Raw genomic sequence first — 13,193 nt, forward strand, 5'->3', positions numbered from 1 at the left:
AGGACCACTCAGCATTAAAATGCTCATAACCGCAGACCTTTAGATTCTATTTAGAATTTGCATAATGGCTTTTCAGAAGTGACCACGCTTAAGCTCAGCTAATTCACTGTCAACTCAGACAAGAAGGCCGCAGGGTGCAAGCTTTTTCTGTGAGGAATCTGGAAGTTTCCGAGGAAGATGAAGTCTTAAAATATCTCCTGGAGCTGCATGAGCATGTGAATGTGTGAAGTTCATGTAGGATTCAGACAATGCATTTTTATTGATCTTTTTTATGTATCAATTTTTGCTTGGTTGCTCCTCCCGCCTCAAAAAGGAAATAGCTTTCACAGTTTTCACAGGACTGTGCAGTTCCCTGAAAAACGAAATAAACTTCATGATTCAGTTCAATAACTTCCTACAATTTCTATGGATGGATCGAAGGTGTACTTACACAGATTCCTGTAAAAACCTCTGACTGTGTAAGTTGTTTTACTCAGTTTACGCTGGTTTTGTTGCAGTTCCTTAGTAGGGATGGGTACCGGTATCCGGTGCCATCATGGCACCGGTTCTGACATAAACGGTAGTAACCAGACCGAAAAGCAGCGCGCATTTCGGTGCTTTTTTTTCCTGAGCTGTGATACACTTTCTTCTTCCTTACATTTGTATTGGCGGTTGGCAAACAACTGAAAGGTGCATTACCGCCACCAACTGGTATGGAATGATACACTTTAGATTCTAGCCAATCATTTTACGTTTCGAGGATAGTAGGCGGGTCCAGGTACGTACGTTCTTTTAGAGCAGAGCTACAGATTAAAAATGCCCAAGGCAAAGCGGTCAAAAGTCTGGCTGTACTTCACAGCAAAAGATGCAAACTCAGCAGCTGCAACAAGTGCTTTAAGCTGATACTGTCAAAGGAGGTCACACTTTAAATCCGATGAACCTAGCCCTGCCAGTGTAGCAGAAATGATGATGGCAGCAGCAGCCGTTCTTCTCTGCGTGAGTAGCTTAATGTTGTTCGTGTGTAATTTACGTTGAGTAAGCTAACCGCGTTATTAAATTAATGCATGTAACGTGAACTAGCAAACATCATCATAGCTACATGTGGCTGTCTTCTTGTTTGATGGCAGATACTCCCTTCACCCTGGCCAAAAAGGCTAAAATGACCAAAGAAAAAGTGGAAAACAGCTAAACATGAGAGGTTTTTGGACAAAGTTTGTGTTTTTTCCATTGTTTAAGCTGCTTCCAGCCCAGAGTGATACCATATATGCCGTATACCTGCAGAAAAGACTAACATTGTTATCTTTTTACAAAAAAACAGCTGAACATGAGAGGTTTTTGGACCAATTTTGTGTTTTCCATTCTTTAAGCACCGGTTTGGGCACCGTTTAAGCACCGGCACCGTTTCAAAAGTACCGGTTTGGCACCGGTATCGGATAAAACCTAAACAATACCCATCCCTATTCCTTAGTCTATGCCACTTGTAGTTTTCGGTTCATTCCTACTCATTAGTTGCATTCGGTTTGACTTGATGTTGCTTTTCATCTTTATTACATTAAAAAGAGGGAACAGTTTTTTAATATTTTCCTGTGGCTTTACTGGTCTGTCCCTCTTCAGTTCAGTTTGGCCTGAAGTGAAATGAAACTGACGCACCTGCTCGCTTCATCAGTTAGATTTAACTTTAAAGTGTTTTGTGTTTTTTCCCTCAGCAGGTCGCTGAGCTGCAGACTGAAACAAAGGGAGCATTTGCATATTAATGAAAACCAGGTTTTGCTGTCCCACAGGTATACTTTGACCAGTGCGCATTTGTCCCAGCTTGATTTGTATTCAAAAAGTCACATTAGCGTTAGCGACACAGCAAGGCCTTGGCTCGCAATTAAAGTCACAGTGAGAACAGTATACTCGCAAACAAAGCGCACTCTCACACACACACACATGTAGAATTAGAAGTTGTGAGTTTACATGCACACAAAGTCACACTGAAAAACAACTCTGTCCTTTGCTTCGTCCCTCTCTGACATTTCTTTGCTTTTCTCTTTACGTGCAGCGAGCAGAGAAAGCGATTACACTTTGAAAACTTAAATAATTCATCCGGTGACTCCTGTCAACACTGGGAGCTCTTTTACAAGAGAAACATGTGTACACGACTAAAAGAAACATTAAATATGAAGCAGGTTTTCTTCATCTCTTTTACATCAAAGAGCTCTGAAGGCCAAACCGCAGAGTGACGAGGCTCTGCAGCTCGGTGGGAGAAACAGACGTTCAAGTCTTAGACTCGTCGTTTTGAAATGGCCTTTTTATAACACTGGAAACCACAATGGATACAACAATGCTGTATGACTGGAGACCTGAGCACGACAAAGTGCACACAAACCTACAGAATCTAAGTTTAAAACAAAGAAGATCTTAAATTTAAAAAAGAGATGATGTTTTCTCACTTGTGACTGATGCTCCTCACTCTTGTTGACTCCTTGCACCTGCAGCAAGTTTTTGGCCACGCCCACACAGGGCAGCCCTGACAGCACTCCCAGGTGACACGCCAAGCCAAACTCTGCAACGATCCAAACAGCGACAATCAAGTCAAATCCAAAATGAAACAGCGGAGAGTAAACGTGCTTCAGCGAACTGCGCGATGCAAAGAAACGTTACAACAGAGGGCTTCACGGTGATTCACTCAGGGTTGATTTTATCAGGTGTTACACCCAACAGTCCCTTTAGTGAAAGCCCAAGTTTATACAGCTTGTCCTCAAACCTCGCTACACTCACCTTGAACTCAGTATTTTTAACAAGCTCGAGTGGAGCTGAATGCAAATCTGTGAAATAATGATCACTGAAAATCAGACTGAAATTTTTAGCTGTCTCTTTTTTTGAAGATGCGCTGCTGACGAGTGTCACGCTACGTACGACCCAGAGACCGAACAGCAGCATCGGCATGCCGGCTCATGGAAAACAATCATTGGACATAGGTTATGTGTCACTTCTTTGGCCACACAGACATACAACCGCTGGTCACTTCCCTCCACCCTCGACAGATCTGAATCCCTGCAGCTGTCTCTTATGTCACAAAATTAAGTTCAAGCTGAAGCTGTGTTGTTATAACCAACCAGGGGCGCTCCAGAATCTTTTCATAGGGGTGGCCGTGTGGGGGTGGCACACCAAAAACAGGGTTTTCAATTTTATTGCTGTTGTCAAATATAGGTTACTTGAAAAATATGGCAAAAAAAGAGAGAAAAAACAGAATTATATACCTAGTTAATTTCCTGCTATTAGATTTGATATCACTGAAAATATGTACATATGAAAACCAAATAAGATTTTAAAATCCAACCATCCCTTTAAAGATTCTTCCTCACTCTTGTGTTCACGTTCTTTTAAAATTATTACCAACACAGAGGTCACAGAGGCGACTGGGGGGCGGGCAGCAAATTTTAAGGGGTGGCCAGCAGAGATGGGCAGTAACGCGTTACTGTAATCAGATTACTTTTTTCAAGTAACAAGTAAAGTAAGGGATTACTATTGCAAAAACGGTAATTAGATTACCGTTACTTTCCCGTAGGAACGCTGCGTTACTGCGTTACTAAAACCGTGATTTTTTTGCGAGAATGTCTCATGACAGTGACGTAAGCGAGTCACGTTCGTGACAACAGCTGTGTGCAGATCAACAGTGGATCATATATCGAGTGCGGGAGAGAGTATGAGCGTGCAGCGTTTAAAGCGTGGAAGTACTGACCTTACTTTAAGTTTGATTCCATAAAAAGTGACAAAAACATTAGTGTCCGTTGTGCGTGGGAAGAAAACTTCTTTTTACAGCGAAAAAAACCCCTAAACTTCCGAGCAAGCTCCGAGTAGCTACGACGTAATGGGAAACTCACAGAGAAACTCGCGGATTCTTCCACTGACCGTTTCGGCACACCTGCACCAGGGTAAACCTCCGCCTACCCCACTCCTGCTTTACAGGTGAAAATAGAGCAAAAGGACCGCTAGTCTTTGACTTTATTTATTTTCTGCTGTGTTTTACTTGCATCTATTTGAAAGACTGAGTGTAAACACACAAAAAAAAGTTTTATTTTATGTGCTGGAATGTGCAGAAAATAGGTTTAAATGTTAAACTAATTTATTCCAGTCAGAGAATGTTGTATATAATTAATTTTTGCTTGATGCATAAAGTTAAAAGATTAAAACTAATAAAACAAGTTTTAAAAAGAGACTTTTCCATTTGATTACATTTTGTATGATGATTATGCAGAAAAAGTAGAATTGGGCTGAAAGATCTATCACTTTATCACCTATTCAGGTTGTAAATCGTGTTTTTAAAAAGTAACTAAGTAACTAAGTAATTAATTACTTTTCAAAATAAGCAATCAGTAAAGTAACGGGATTACTTTTTGGGGGAAGTAATCAGTAATTAGTTACTGATTACTTTTTTTCAAGTAACTTGACCAACACTGGTGGCCAGTGCCCCTCCTGGCCCCCCTTTGGTGGCGCCTCTGAATCCAGTGTTAATTGCATAGGTCCAGATGGACAAGAAGATGACCTTAAGGGAAAACTGGGCGATGATTGTACAGGTACAGAGAAACTAACAAACACATTATTCATTAAATGTGTGTTTTGTTTAGATTTTTGTTGTTTGTTCGATTTTTTACAGTGAACTGTTAATATTTTTATCAGTGTTATTAAAAGTTTATTACATTATGTTATCTTTAAAGTAAAAACAGAACATCTAAAATCCTTTGTTCGGTCAGTCGCCTCACCTCTGTAATGAAAGAGACCATTCCCATCCACAAACACCACCTGTAGAGAGAACACAGCTGAAATGAGTTCGACTGCAGGAAGCTCGATATTACTCGCTTTTTCCACAGCAGTCTGAGGATTAAAAGCACAGGTGAAATAATAAACAGAGCTACTTCAAAAGCCGAAGTTAGTAAGAGCTTCTCAAACTGATATTGGAACGCTTCCAGCTCCAACACACCGATGAATTTTTAAAGCCAAAGGTGACTCCGCAGACATATTTCTGCTTGAATCATAAGTCACCAGGAACACTCACTTGAAAGGTTGCAGATAAAGGGAGCAGTGACTGCATCTGTCCAGAGCTAAATGTCACTGGAAGTAAATCTGAGCTTGTGTGTGTGTGTGTGTGCATGAATTTCTAAGTGTGAATGTGTGTGCTTCTGCACACCTGCATGCACGAGGACGACAGAGGGACAGAGTGGGAGGCGTGTGGGCTGCGACAAACAGAAGCGAGTGGGTGAAGATGAACAAGAGGCGTCGCTTTAGAAAAACAACAAAACCGAGAGGACAAACAGAGGAGCTTCATCGTCGGAGCTGCACTTCATGTGCATGAACGTGATGCGAGGTTTTAAAGTACTTGTCCAAATCCAGTAACATTAGCAGGTTGTCAGTCTTGTTGGATTCATAAGTAACTTTTTCCACCTTGGAGGATTTATCGGTTATTAAAACATTTCCAGCTCACTCTGCCCTGGAGATGGGGATTATATCACTTCTTCTAGTACTACTACCATAAATATAATAATAATAGTCTTACTGAAGAAATTTTAATTACTTAGTTTGCCCAAAATCCTTAGGTTTCTAACCTTATCTGTAGGAATTATGCCAAAACTGCAAACCAAGGTTAACAAGCACAAACTAAAATGTTTTCTTTTCACTCTATTGTGAATATGAACCATCAGCATCAACAAAATAATGGAAAAAGAGTTTGTTTTACTTCCTGGTCAAATAAAAATGCAAAAAAAAAAATATATTTTCCTTTGTCTGTGTAGCTTTGAGGAGTTAATCTGATAGAAACGAACAGAACCCATTTCAGTAGTCACTAAAACAGGGGAGGGCAACTCCAGGCCTCGAGGGCCGGTGTCCTGCAGGTTTTAGATATCCCCCTGGGTCAACACACCTTAATCACGTGATTAGTTCGTTACCAGGCCTCTGGAGAACTTCAGGACATGCTGAGGAGGTCATTCAGCCATTGAATCATCTGTTGGCTCAAGGACACATCTAAAACCTGCAGGACACTGGCCCTCTAGGCCTGGAGTTGCCATCCCCTGCACTAAGAGGTCATTATTCAAGTACTAGCACGTCCAGACCTGAGGAAGGAGTGTGGGCTGGTTCTTCTTCAGCCTCTGCAGAGCCTCCAGGAGGAAAGGAGTTTCTCTGAATGCCAGAAAGCCGGCTATGTAGGGGGCCGTCAGGGTCACCATCTGACTGTCTTCATACAGCACCTGGCAGGAGGGAGCAGAGACTGCTTCATTTCTTGTGACTGAATTTTACTACACTGTCGGATTATCACAATATTTCATTTCTCCATTGCAAGCAGCAATCTCCAAACTCTCCACAGACACCCACACTAACATCTTCATCACCTTCATTCATCATAAAACCTTTTTTTGTTTTTTTAATAACCCATCTTTTTTAAATTTTGTTAGGGGCTGCTTTGATTGACAGGTGGGCTGACACAGGCCAGTATCTGCCAGGTGTCACTTCTGCTGGCCTAACGAGTGTGTTACTGTTATTAACCTTTAAACCACGTTGGATAATTCTGCAGGATATCCATATTTCAGTCAGTCAGATGACCACAAGTATACAGAGAAGTTCATGGTAGACTCAGTGACTGCGGAGTGCCCATCCTGTGGCTGCACAACAAGCCCAAGCACAATCATCGCCCCTCCATGCAATACAATACAACTTTATTTGTATAGCACATTTAAAAGATCAGCGGTACACCAAAGTGCTTTACAATAAAAACAGGAAAATTAAGACAATAAATAAAAGACTATTAACAAAGTACCACATATGTCATCAGGTTAAGGGCACTAATTATACAGCAACAAAAGGAAATATAAGAACAAAGTTACTAAGAACAGATATAGCTAAAAGATAAAGTACATAAATAAGAAATTGAACCAAATATAAAACAGGGACGCTAACTAGATGGAAAAGCTATGTTGAATAAATTAGTTTTTAAACGGGATTTAAAAGATAAAACGGAGTCTGACGCACGGATAGCGATAGGAAGGTTGTTCCACAGATTCGGTGCAACCAGGGCAAAAGCTCGGTCACCCCTAGATTTAAGTCTAGATCTAGGCTGAGCCAGGAGTAATTGGGCTGAAGACCTGAGGGCTCGCCCAGGGACATATAGACTAAGAAGATCGACAAGATAACGAGGGGCTAAATTATTTATAATTTTAAAGGTGAGCAACATTATTTTAAATTCAATGCGATATTTTATGGGTAACCAATGCAACTCAATAAGAACTGGGGTGATAGAGGCTTTCTAGTGCCAGTCAGGAGGCGAGCCGCAGCATTCTGGACAAGCTGAAATCTGTGAAGGAGAACGGAGTGAAGACCAAAGTAGAGGGAGTTACAGTAATCCAATCTAGAAGTCACAAAAGCATGAATGAGCTTTATGAGGGACGTAGTGCTTAGCCTTAGCAATAAGGCGCAGCTGGTAAAAGCTAGATTTGATTACAGAAGACACTTGTTTGTTAAATATGAAAGAGCTGTCCAGCAGGACACCTAGGTCACTAACTGAGTCAGAGAAAGAAGTGGCAAAGGAACCAAAGGTATCAGCTGATAGGCCCCTATGGATATGGTTGCCAAACACCACAATCTCCGTTTTCTTTTCATTCAGGATAAGGGAATTGTCTGAAAGCCATTCTCTGACTTCTCTCATGCACTCGAGGAAGCAGTGCAACGAAGGAGCAATGTCGTCATCATCTAATTGAAAATAAATCTGTATATCATCGGCATAGAGGTGATATGAAATGTTATATTTTTCAAAGATTAAGCCTAGGGGGAGCATATATAATGAGAATAACATTGGGCCAAGCACAGAGCCTTGGGGCACACCATAGCATAAGGATGCAGTTGAGGAAGAATAAGTACCCAAGGTAACGGAGAAAGACCTGTTCAAAAGGTATGATTTGAACCAGTTAAGGGCTTCACCCCGAATGCCCACGGTGCATTCTAACCTTGTTAATAAAATATTATGGTCAACCATATCAAGAGAACAAATCCAATAAGACTAATACAGCAGAATGCCCTGAATTAGTAATTAAGAGAAGATCATTAAGGACTCTCAGCAAAGCTGTTTCAGTGCTGTGGCGTGGTTTAAAACCAGATTGAATCGCCGTGCTTACAGTTGTTATGAGGTGTTTGTGCTGATATGTTGTTTTTTTTCCAGATGTGGTGCTGTGCATTATAATCAAACATCTCTACTTTGGTTCTGCAACTCTTTGTTCAGATGCAACTTTGGGGGCTTTTGGAGAGCAGAAGAATTCTCTCGGCAACCATTTGAAAAAAAATCTTTGTTCATTTTTTTTTTTAACATAACGTTTGCATGCTAATTGAGGCCTTGAGAATCTGAGATGGAGCTCTTGGGCTTTTGCAGTTTCTCTGACGATTGCATGGTCTGACCTTGGGGTGAATTTGCTGTGACATCCACACCTGGGATGTTTATGGCATTGTGTTGACACATACCTGAATCCTACAGACCAGCAAACTGCCCAAACTTCTGCTTTAACAGAGGTGCTGCATTTGATTAGCAGCATTGGCTGCTTCTCAGCCTTTTATGTTCTAAGGAAGCAGTAAGTCTGCACTCAGAGTCCTGTGAAAACTTTCATTATTGCATGACTGTACATAAACGAGTCAGTCAGGGACACTGTCAGGGTGCTTTGGACAAATGCGTCCACCCTAGTGTATATGTAAGGGTGAGTCCAAAGGCACAGACAAGCTGTACAAGATAATCACCAACATCGCCATCTGCTACAAAATGAAACATCTGCTCCCGGTTGATTAAAGGCTGTGAGTATATTCTGAACATCTGACAATTTATTTCATTTAAGTGACCTGGTGAATTAAGTGGACACAGTTACAGTTTAACTGTATAAACTCCTAAAATTTTGGTGTACATCTAATTTTTAATCTCATCCTCGGGAGGCCTGTAGTGCAGAGCAAGTTCAACAGCAGGATATCTGCTCATTGTCTGTCTTGTAATGAGTCAGCCCATATTTTCTAAATCCCGTTCAAATTAAACAGGGATCACCAATCATGAACATGGAGAGAAGAATACACAACTATAAGGCTCAACACATACGAGCCAAGCAAGAGCAACAACATTGTTTCTCCATGCTCCATGAAAGTTAGCTTACAGGAAGAGGATCTAAACTAGTTTTTAATAGGAGACTGAACTGAAGAGCTGCACCGGCATAAGATAAATGAGGGTTATTTTGAACTGTGAATCATACAAAGATACTTATGTGTCCATGAATGCAAATCTGGAGCAGAAAAGAGCCCCTTTGTTTATGTAAAACACTATCAATATTGCCATGCAGACTACATTTTGAATAGAACCACAGCGGGTTGTAAAATCAGCACAATATATAGTGTAAATAGCCTTTCCCATGTTGGCAGGATCCATGCATGTACCTCCCTCGCTGTCCTGTCTATTTTAAGCAGCATCGCCGCAGGTAAACATGTCTGCCATGATCTCCTTCCGAGTATGCGAGGTACCAGCAGGGTCCAGGAGACCCTCTGAGACCTTGTGCAGATTACAGGTGCACAAGCTGTCGCAACTTTCTGACCAGCATTAAAAAATCCTGTTCTGCTCACAGTGAAGAGATGTGCTCACATCTCGAATGATGTAACATCTAACAGCATCACGTGTTACCGAGGCTGTTATCGGGCACGAGCTACAAATAAAACACACAAAAGCTGTCCGCTGAGTCGAGCTCGCGGAGGCTCACAGCAGAAACGTTTCTGAATACCTGCCTTGTCATCTGGCTTTAGAAATGCCAAACACCTTTCAGGATATGTCATTGTCATATTGTCGACTGCCGTGACCTTCATCTCCTCACAGGCATATTTATTCAGTGAGATTACAGGGCTTTTGCTTTTTTTCCTGTGTGACTTGCAGCAGCAGTGAGCACGCCGTGGAACGTGGAACTAGCATTGTTTTGAGCCCCAAATAGCCTCAGGTGGCAATGTTGAAGTAAATTGAAAACAAGCAGGGAACATAATCACATTATTGAACAACATTTCTGAACACATTTCATTAGCCTCACTGGGTCCATGTATCAACAATGTATGGTGACATATGTCATTAATTATAATTGGAAGTTGCCAGCAGGCCGTGTTAATGCACAGATAAATAACTGCGAGGAGCAGTGCTGGTGAAAGGCTGCTGGGAAAGTAAATGAAATGAAAAGCCGGACTGGGAAGGTCACTTTGAGGAGCTCTGTTGCATATTAACACTTTCACTGCCACTGTTTTCAATTTATGTGTATATTTTAAAAATAAGCACATTAGGATACATACAGGATGGCGTTCACGCACAGCTTTCCTGTGTGTTTGCAATTCTATTTTACTTTAAATCAGATCATAATTTACAAAATCAGAGATCCCGCTGCATTAAAGAAAAATTAAAAGAAGCGGCTGAGTGCATGAACTCATCAGGAAAGATTTTATTCAGGTTATAAATTAAACGAAAGGTTATTGTCTTCTTCTATACTACTGGATCAGAAGCTATATCTATGCATGAAGTTTAATTATATTTAACATTGTAATTACTTGACATAAACGTATATATTTATCAAAATGTTTTTCTCAAGGTCAAGAAAAATGTTTTTTTGTCTTGGAATAAAAAAGCCAACAGAAGAAAGCAGCAGCTCTGAGGAAAACAAATATGTGCTCCTCGGGGTTTGCATTCTAATATGCCTAAAATAACGTTGTTGGCATATGACTGTTCATAAGCCCCACAGGCAGAAGCTCACAGGAGAAGTTATCAAAAGGTGAGGGTAAAACATTTAAAATCACTTCAGCGGCTCCCTGGAACATACCGACAGCCCCGGCGAGAGCAAGAATAATTTCTTCCTCATGCCGCCAGCTTTCAGGAGTCATAAAAAAAGCTGTGACTTCAAGGCAAGGAAGCAAGAGGAGAAAAACACCCATAAGGACTTTGTATTCAGTGCCCAAACAAAGTAAATGCGACTACTTTAAAGGTTAACAGCTGGCCTTGTGCAATATTCCAGCTGCACGTATTACAAAGCCTTCAAAGGCCAAGCATTTTTTTAAGGATAGCATTTTGTAATGTCATGTGTTTCCTTTTCATTAAAGGTGTCACTGGTGAAAAAAAATGCAGCCTGTGGAATTCAATTTCTGCTCCACGAAGCACTGCTGCTGTTCCCACCTGTCACCACTAGAGGTCAGAAAAGCTTAGATGTTTTTAACTCAAGTGTTTATCGAACTTTCTCATAAATTGAAAAATAGAAATTAAATTTTAATTTACATATATGAGTTTTAATCTGTAATCTTTTATTTATCTTAAACAAACAAAAACATATAAAGGGGGTTAGGGTTATAAAATAACACTAATGTTTTATGAAATATGATATATTTGGCATTACTGGGTTATTTTATCTCTGTTTACTGGATGTAGCGCCCAGGTAGCTCACCTGCAGATCTGGGTAGCTGAGTACCACGAGCTGGGCACAGGCATTGATGTCATCCCCTTTGATGAAGGAGAGGTCCACCCCACCAACTCGCTCCAGACCTGAAAGGTCTGGGCTCCTCTGCCAGTCCTCTGTGTCCTCCTCCAGCACCTGCTGCCTCAGACGTGCCTGCTCACTGCATTGGGAAACAAATATATAAATATAAACACACTCGCTGGCAATTACTTCATGAAAAAATATGAGGCCAGCGTGTAAAGTCTATAGCAGACAAAAGGGCTGTTAACAGCAACAAATCTGAAAATCTCACAGTGGCTTGATGAACCCAGGTGGTTCGACTCCTGCTGTGGTTTGTAGAACTGCAGCTAATTTAATTATTCAAAACAAGGGCTTATCTCGACAGCTTTCGAAACCACTGACATTCACGTCATGAATTTTTAATAATGTCTAAAAGAAGAATCAGTCAGCTGATTGTATTGTACTGTTGAAATGTAAATATCTGTAAATGCTGTAATTGTGTCTCTCTGCAGGACAGCAGGAGCTCCACACGCTCACATTAATCAGAGACATCAGGACATGATACAGACTAACATGATGATATCGCTGCTCTTGTCTTTACAAACAAGTAAATCAATGAAAGGCTGATGAGGTGTGGAGGTGGCTCAGCTCCAAGAGCTGCCTGTGTCGTGCCAAAGTAGTTGGCCCTGACAGAAATTGCATCCCCTGCACAGCAGCATCTGTCAGCACAGTCGCTGCTTTTTACTGACAAATGACATTTTTACAAACTGTAAGACGGGTAAGACAACCATTTACTGTCAAACAATTACTGCTGCTCTAATGTAGGATGAACAAACACTGAGTTCTTAAAGATACAGAGAGAAAAGAAGAATATAAACAGAAAATAAATACAATCATGATGAAATTAAATAATGGTAATGAAAATACTGAAAATATATATTTTTAAAGAATAGAGACCGCTGGTATTTTAAGATATCATCACTCTTGAAGCTGAATTTTTTTTTATCATTTTAGGATCCCAAAATATGAGGTCGTAACTGTATCCTTGCGTTAAACGATTATAAGTAAAGCCTAATATGATTACACTCTACCACTGGTGCTGTTTTGGTATTTCACCATCCACTGAAGCTGACTTCTTCTGGATGGGACACTTTGGAAAACTTTGAAGATAAAGAATCAGGAGCGTTTGGATCAAAACGAGTCTAATGGACTTAATAAAAACTGGGTCGTGTTTAAGGTGTGCTGTGAGTAGCTGAGACAGAAAAGCACTCTGACCTTTCCCACTGCTGGAGCAGATTTTCTGCGGGAGAAGCGGACATCTGTCAGCCTGCTAATGAAGACACGACCAGCTGTGAAATTACTGTTTTTAAGAAAAGAAAACACCAACTGACAGCAGCAGGGAGCAGGCTGTTTACTTCCGTACTGCTGACGCGACTTTGAGGGCGGGGTCACTGGTGTAATAATGTGAATTATTGTTTGCAAGATGGTTTGTTCCACAATGGATTGTGTTGCTGCACGGACGTTTTAGAGTGTCACACAAGTAAGGATTGTTAGGCTGTATGTTGCTGTTGTACATGGCACAGGACCAATCTGAGTCGCATGACTTGTTAATAAAACTTACTACCCCGTTGGGTAGGAAATAGATATTCTGGAGTCTGTCGTGAATGAGACCAGAATATAACAACTGGGACTATCCGGGTAAGTGCTGCCACCTAGTGGTTTAAACTGTTAACTACATCAGGTTTC

General features: G+C 40.9%; 1 protein-coding gene and 1 long non-coding RNA gene across 3 annotated transcripts in view; one reads left to right on the top strand and one right to left on the bottom strand.

The window, feature by feature from the left end:
• Positions 1-12,899, bottom strand: part of LOC146516201 (endonuclease V-like) — a 111,732-nt gene extending 98,833 nt beyond the window's left edge. Inside the window, exons 1-5 of one of the 2 annotated variants that reach the window (XM_085162788.1) lie at positions 12,723-12,899; positions 11,436-11,607; positions 6,072-6,206; positions 4,728-4,767; positions 2,415-2,527 (exon numbers count right to left, since the gene is read on the bottom strand). In XM_085162788.1, coding sequence (XP_085018914.1) covers positions 2,415-2,527; positions 4,728-4,767; positions 6,072-6,206; positions 11,436-11,607; positions 12,723-12,766 — 504 coding nt within the window. In that variant the 5' untranslated portion in view covers positions 12,767-12,899. The remainder of the gene's footprint in view (positions 1-2,414; positions 2,528-4,727; positions 4,768-6,071; positions 6,207-11,435; positions 11,608-12,722) is intronic. The other variant, XM_085162789.1, reaches the window with a different exon arrangement.
• Positions 1-13,193, top strand: part of LOC146516196 (uncharacterized) — a 390,625-nt gene that overhangs the window by 319,823 nt on the left and 57,609 nt on the right. The window lies entirely within an intron of this gene.

Source organism: Neolamprologus multifasciatus, chromosome 6 (assembly GCF_963576455.1).
Source record: "Neolamprologus multifasciatus chromosome 6, fNeoMul1.2, whole genome shotgun sequence".
Taxonomy (NCBI): Eukaryota; Metazoa; Chordata; class Actinopteri; order Cichliformes; family Cichlidae; genus Neolamprologus; species Neolamprologus multifasciatus.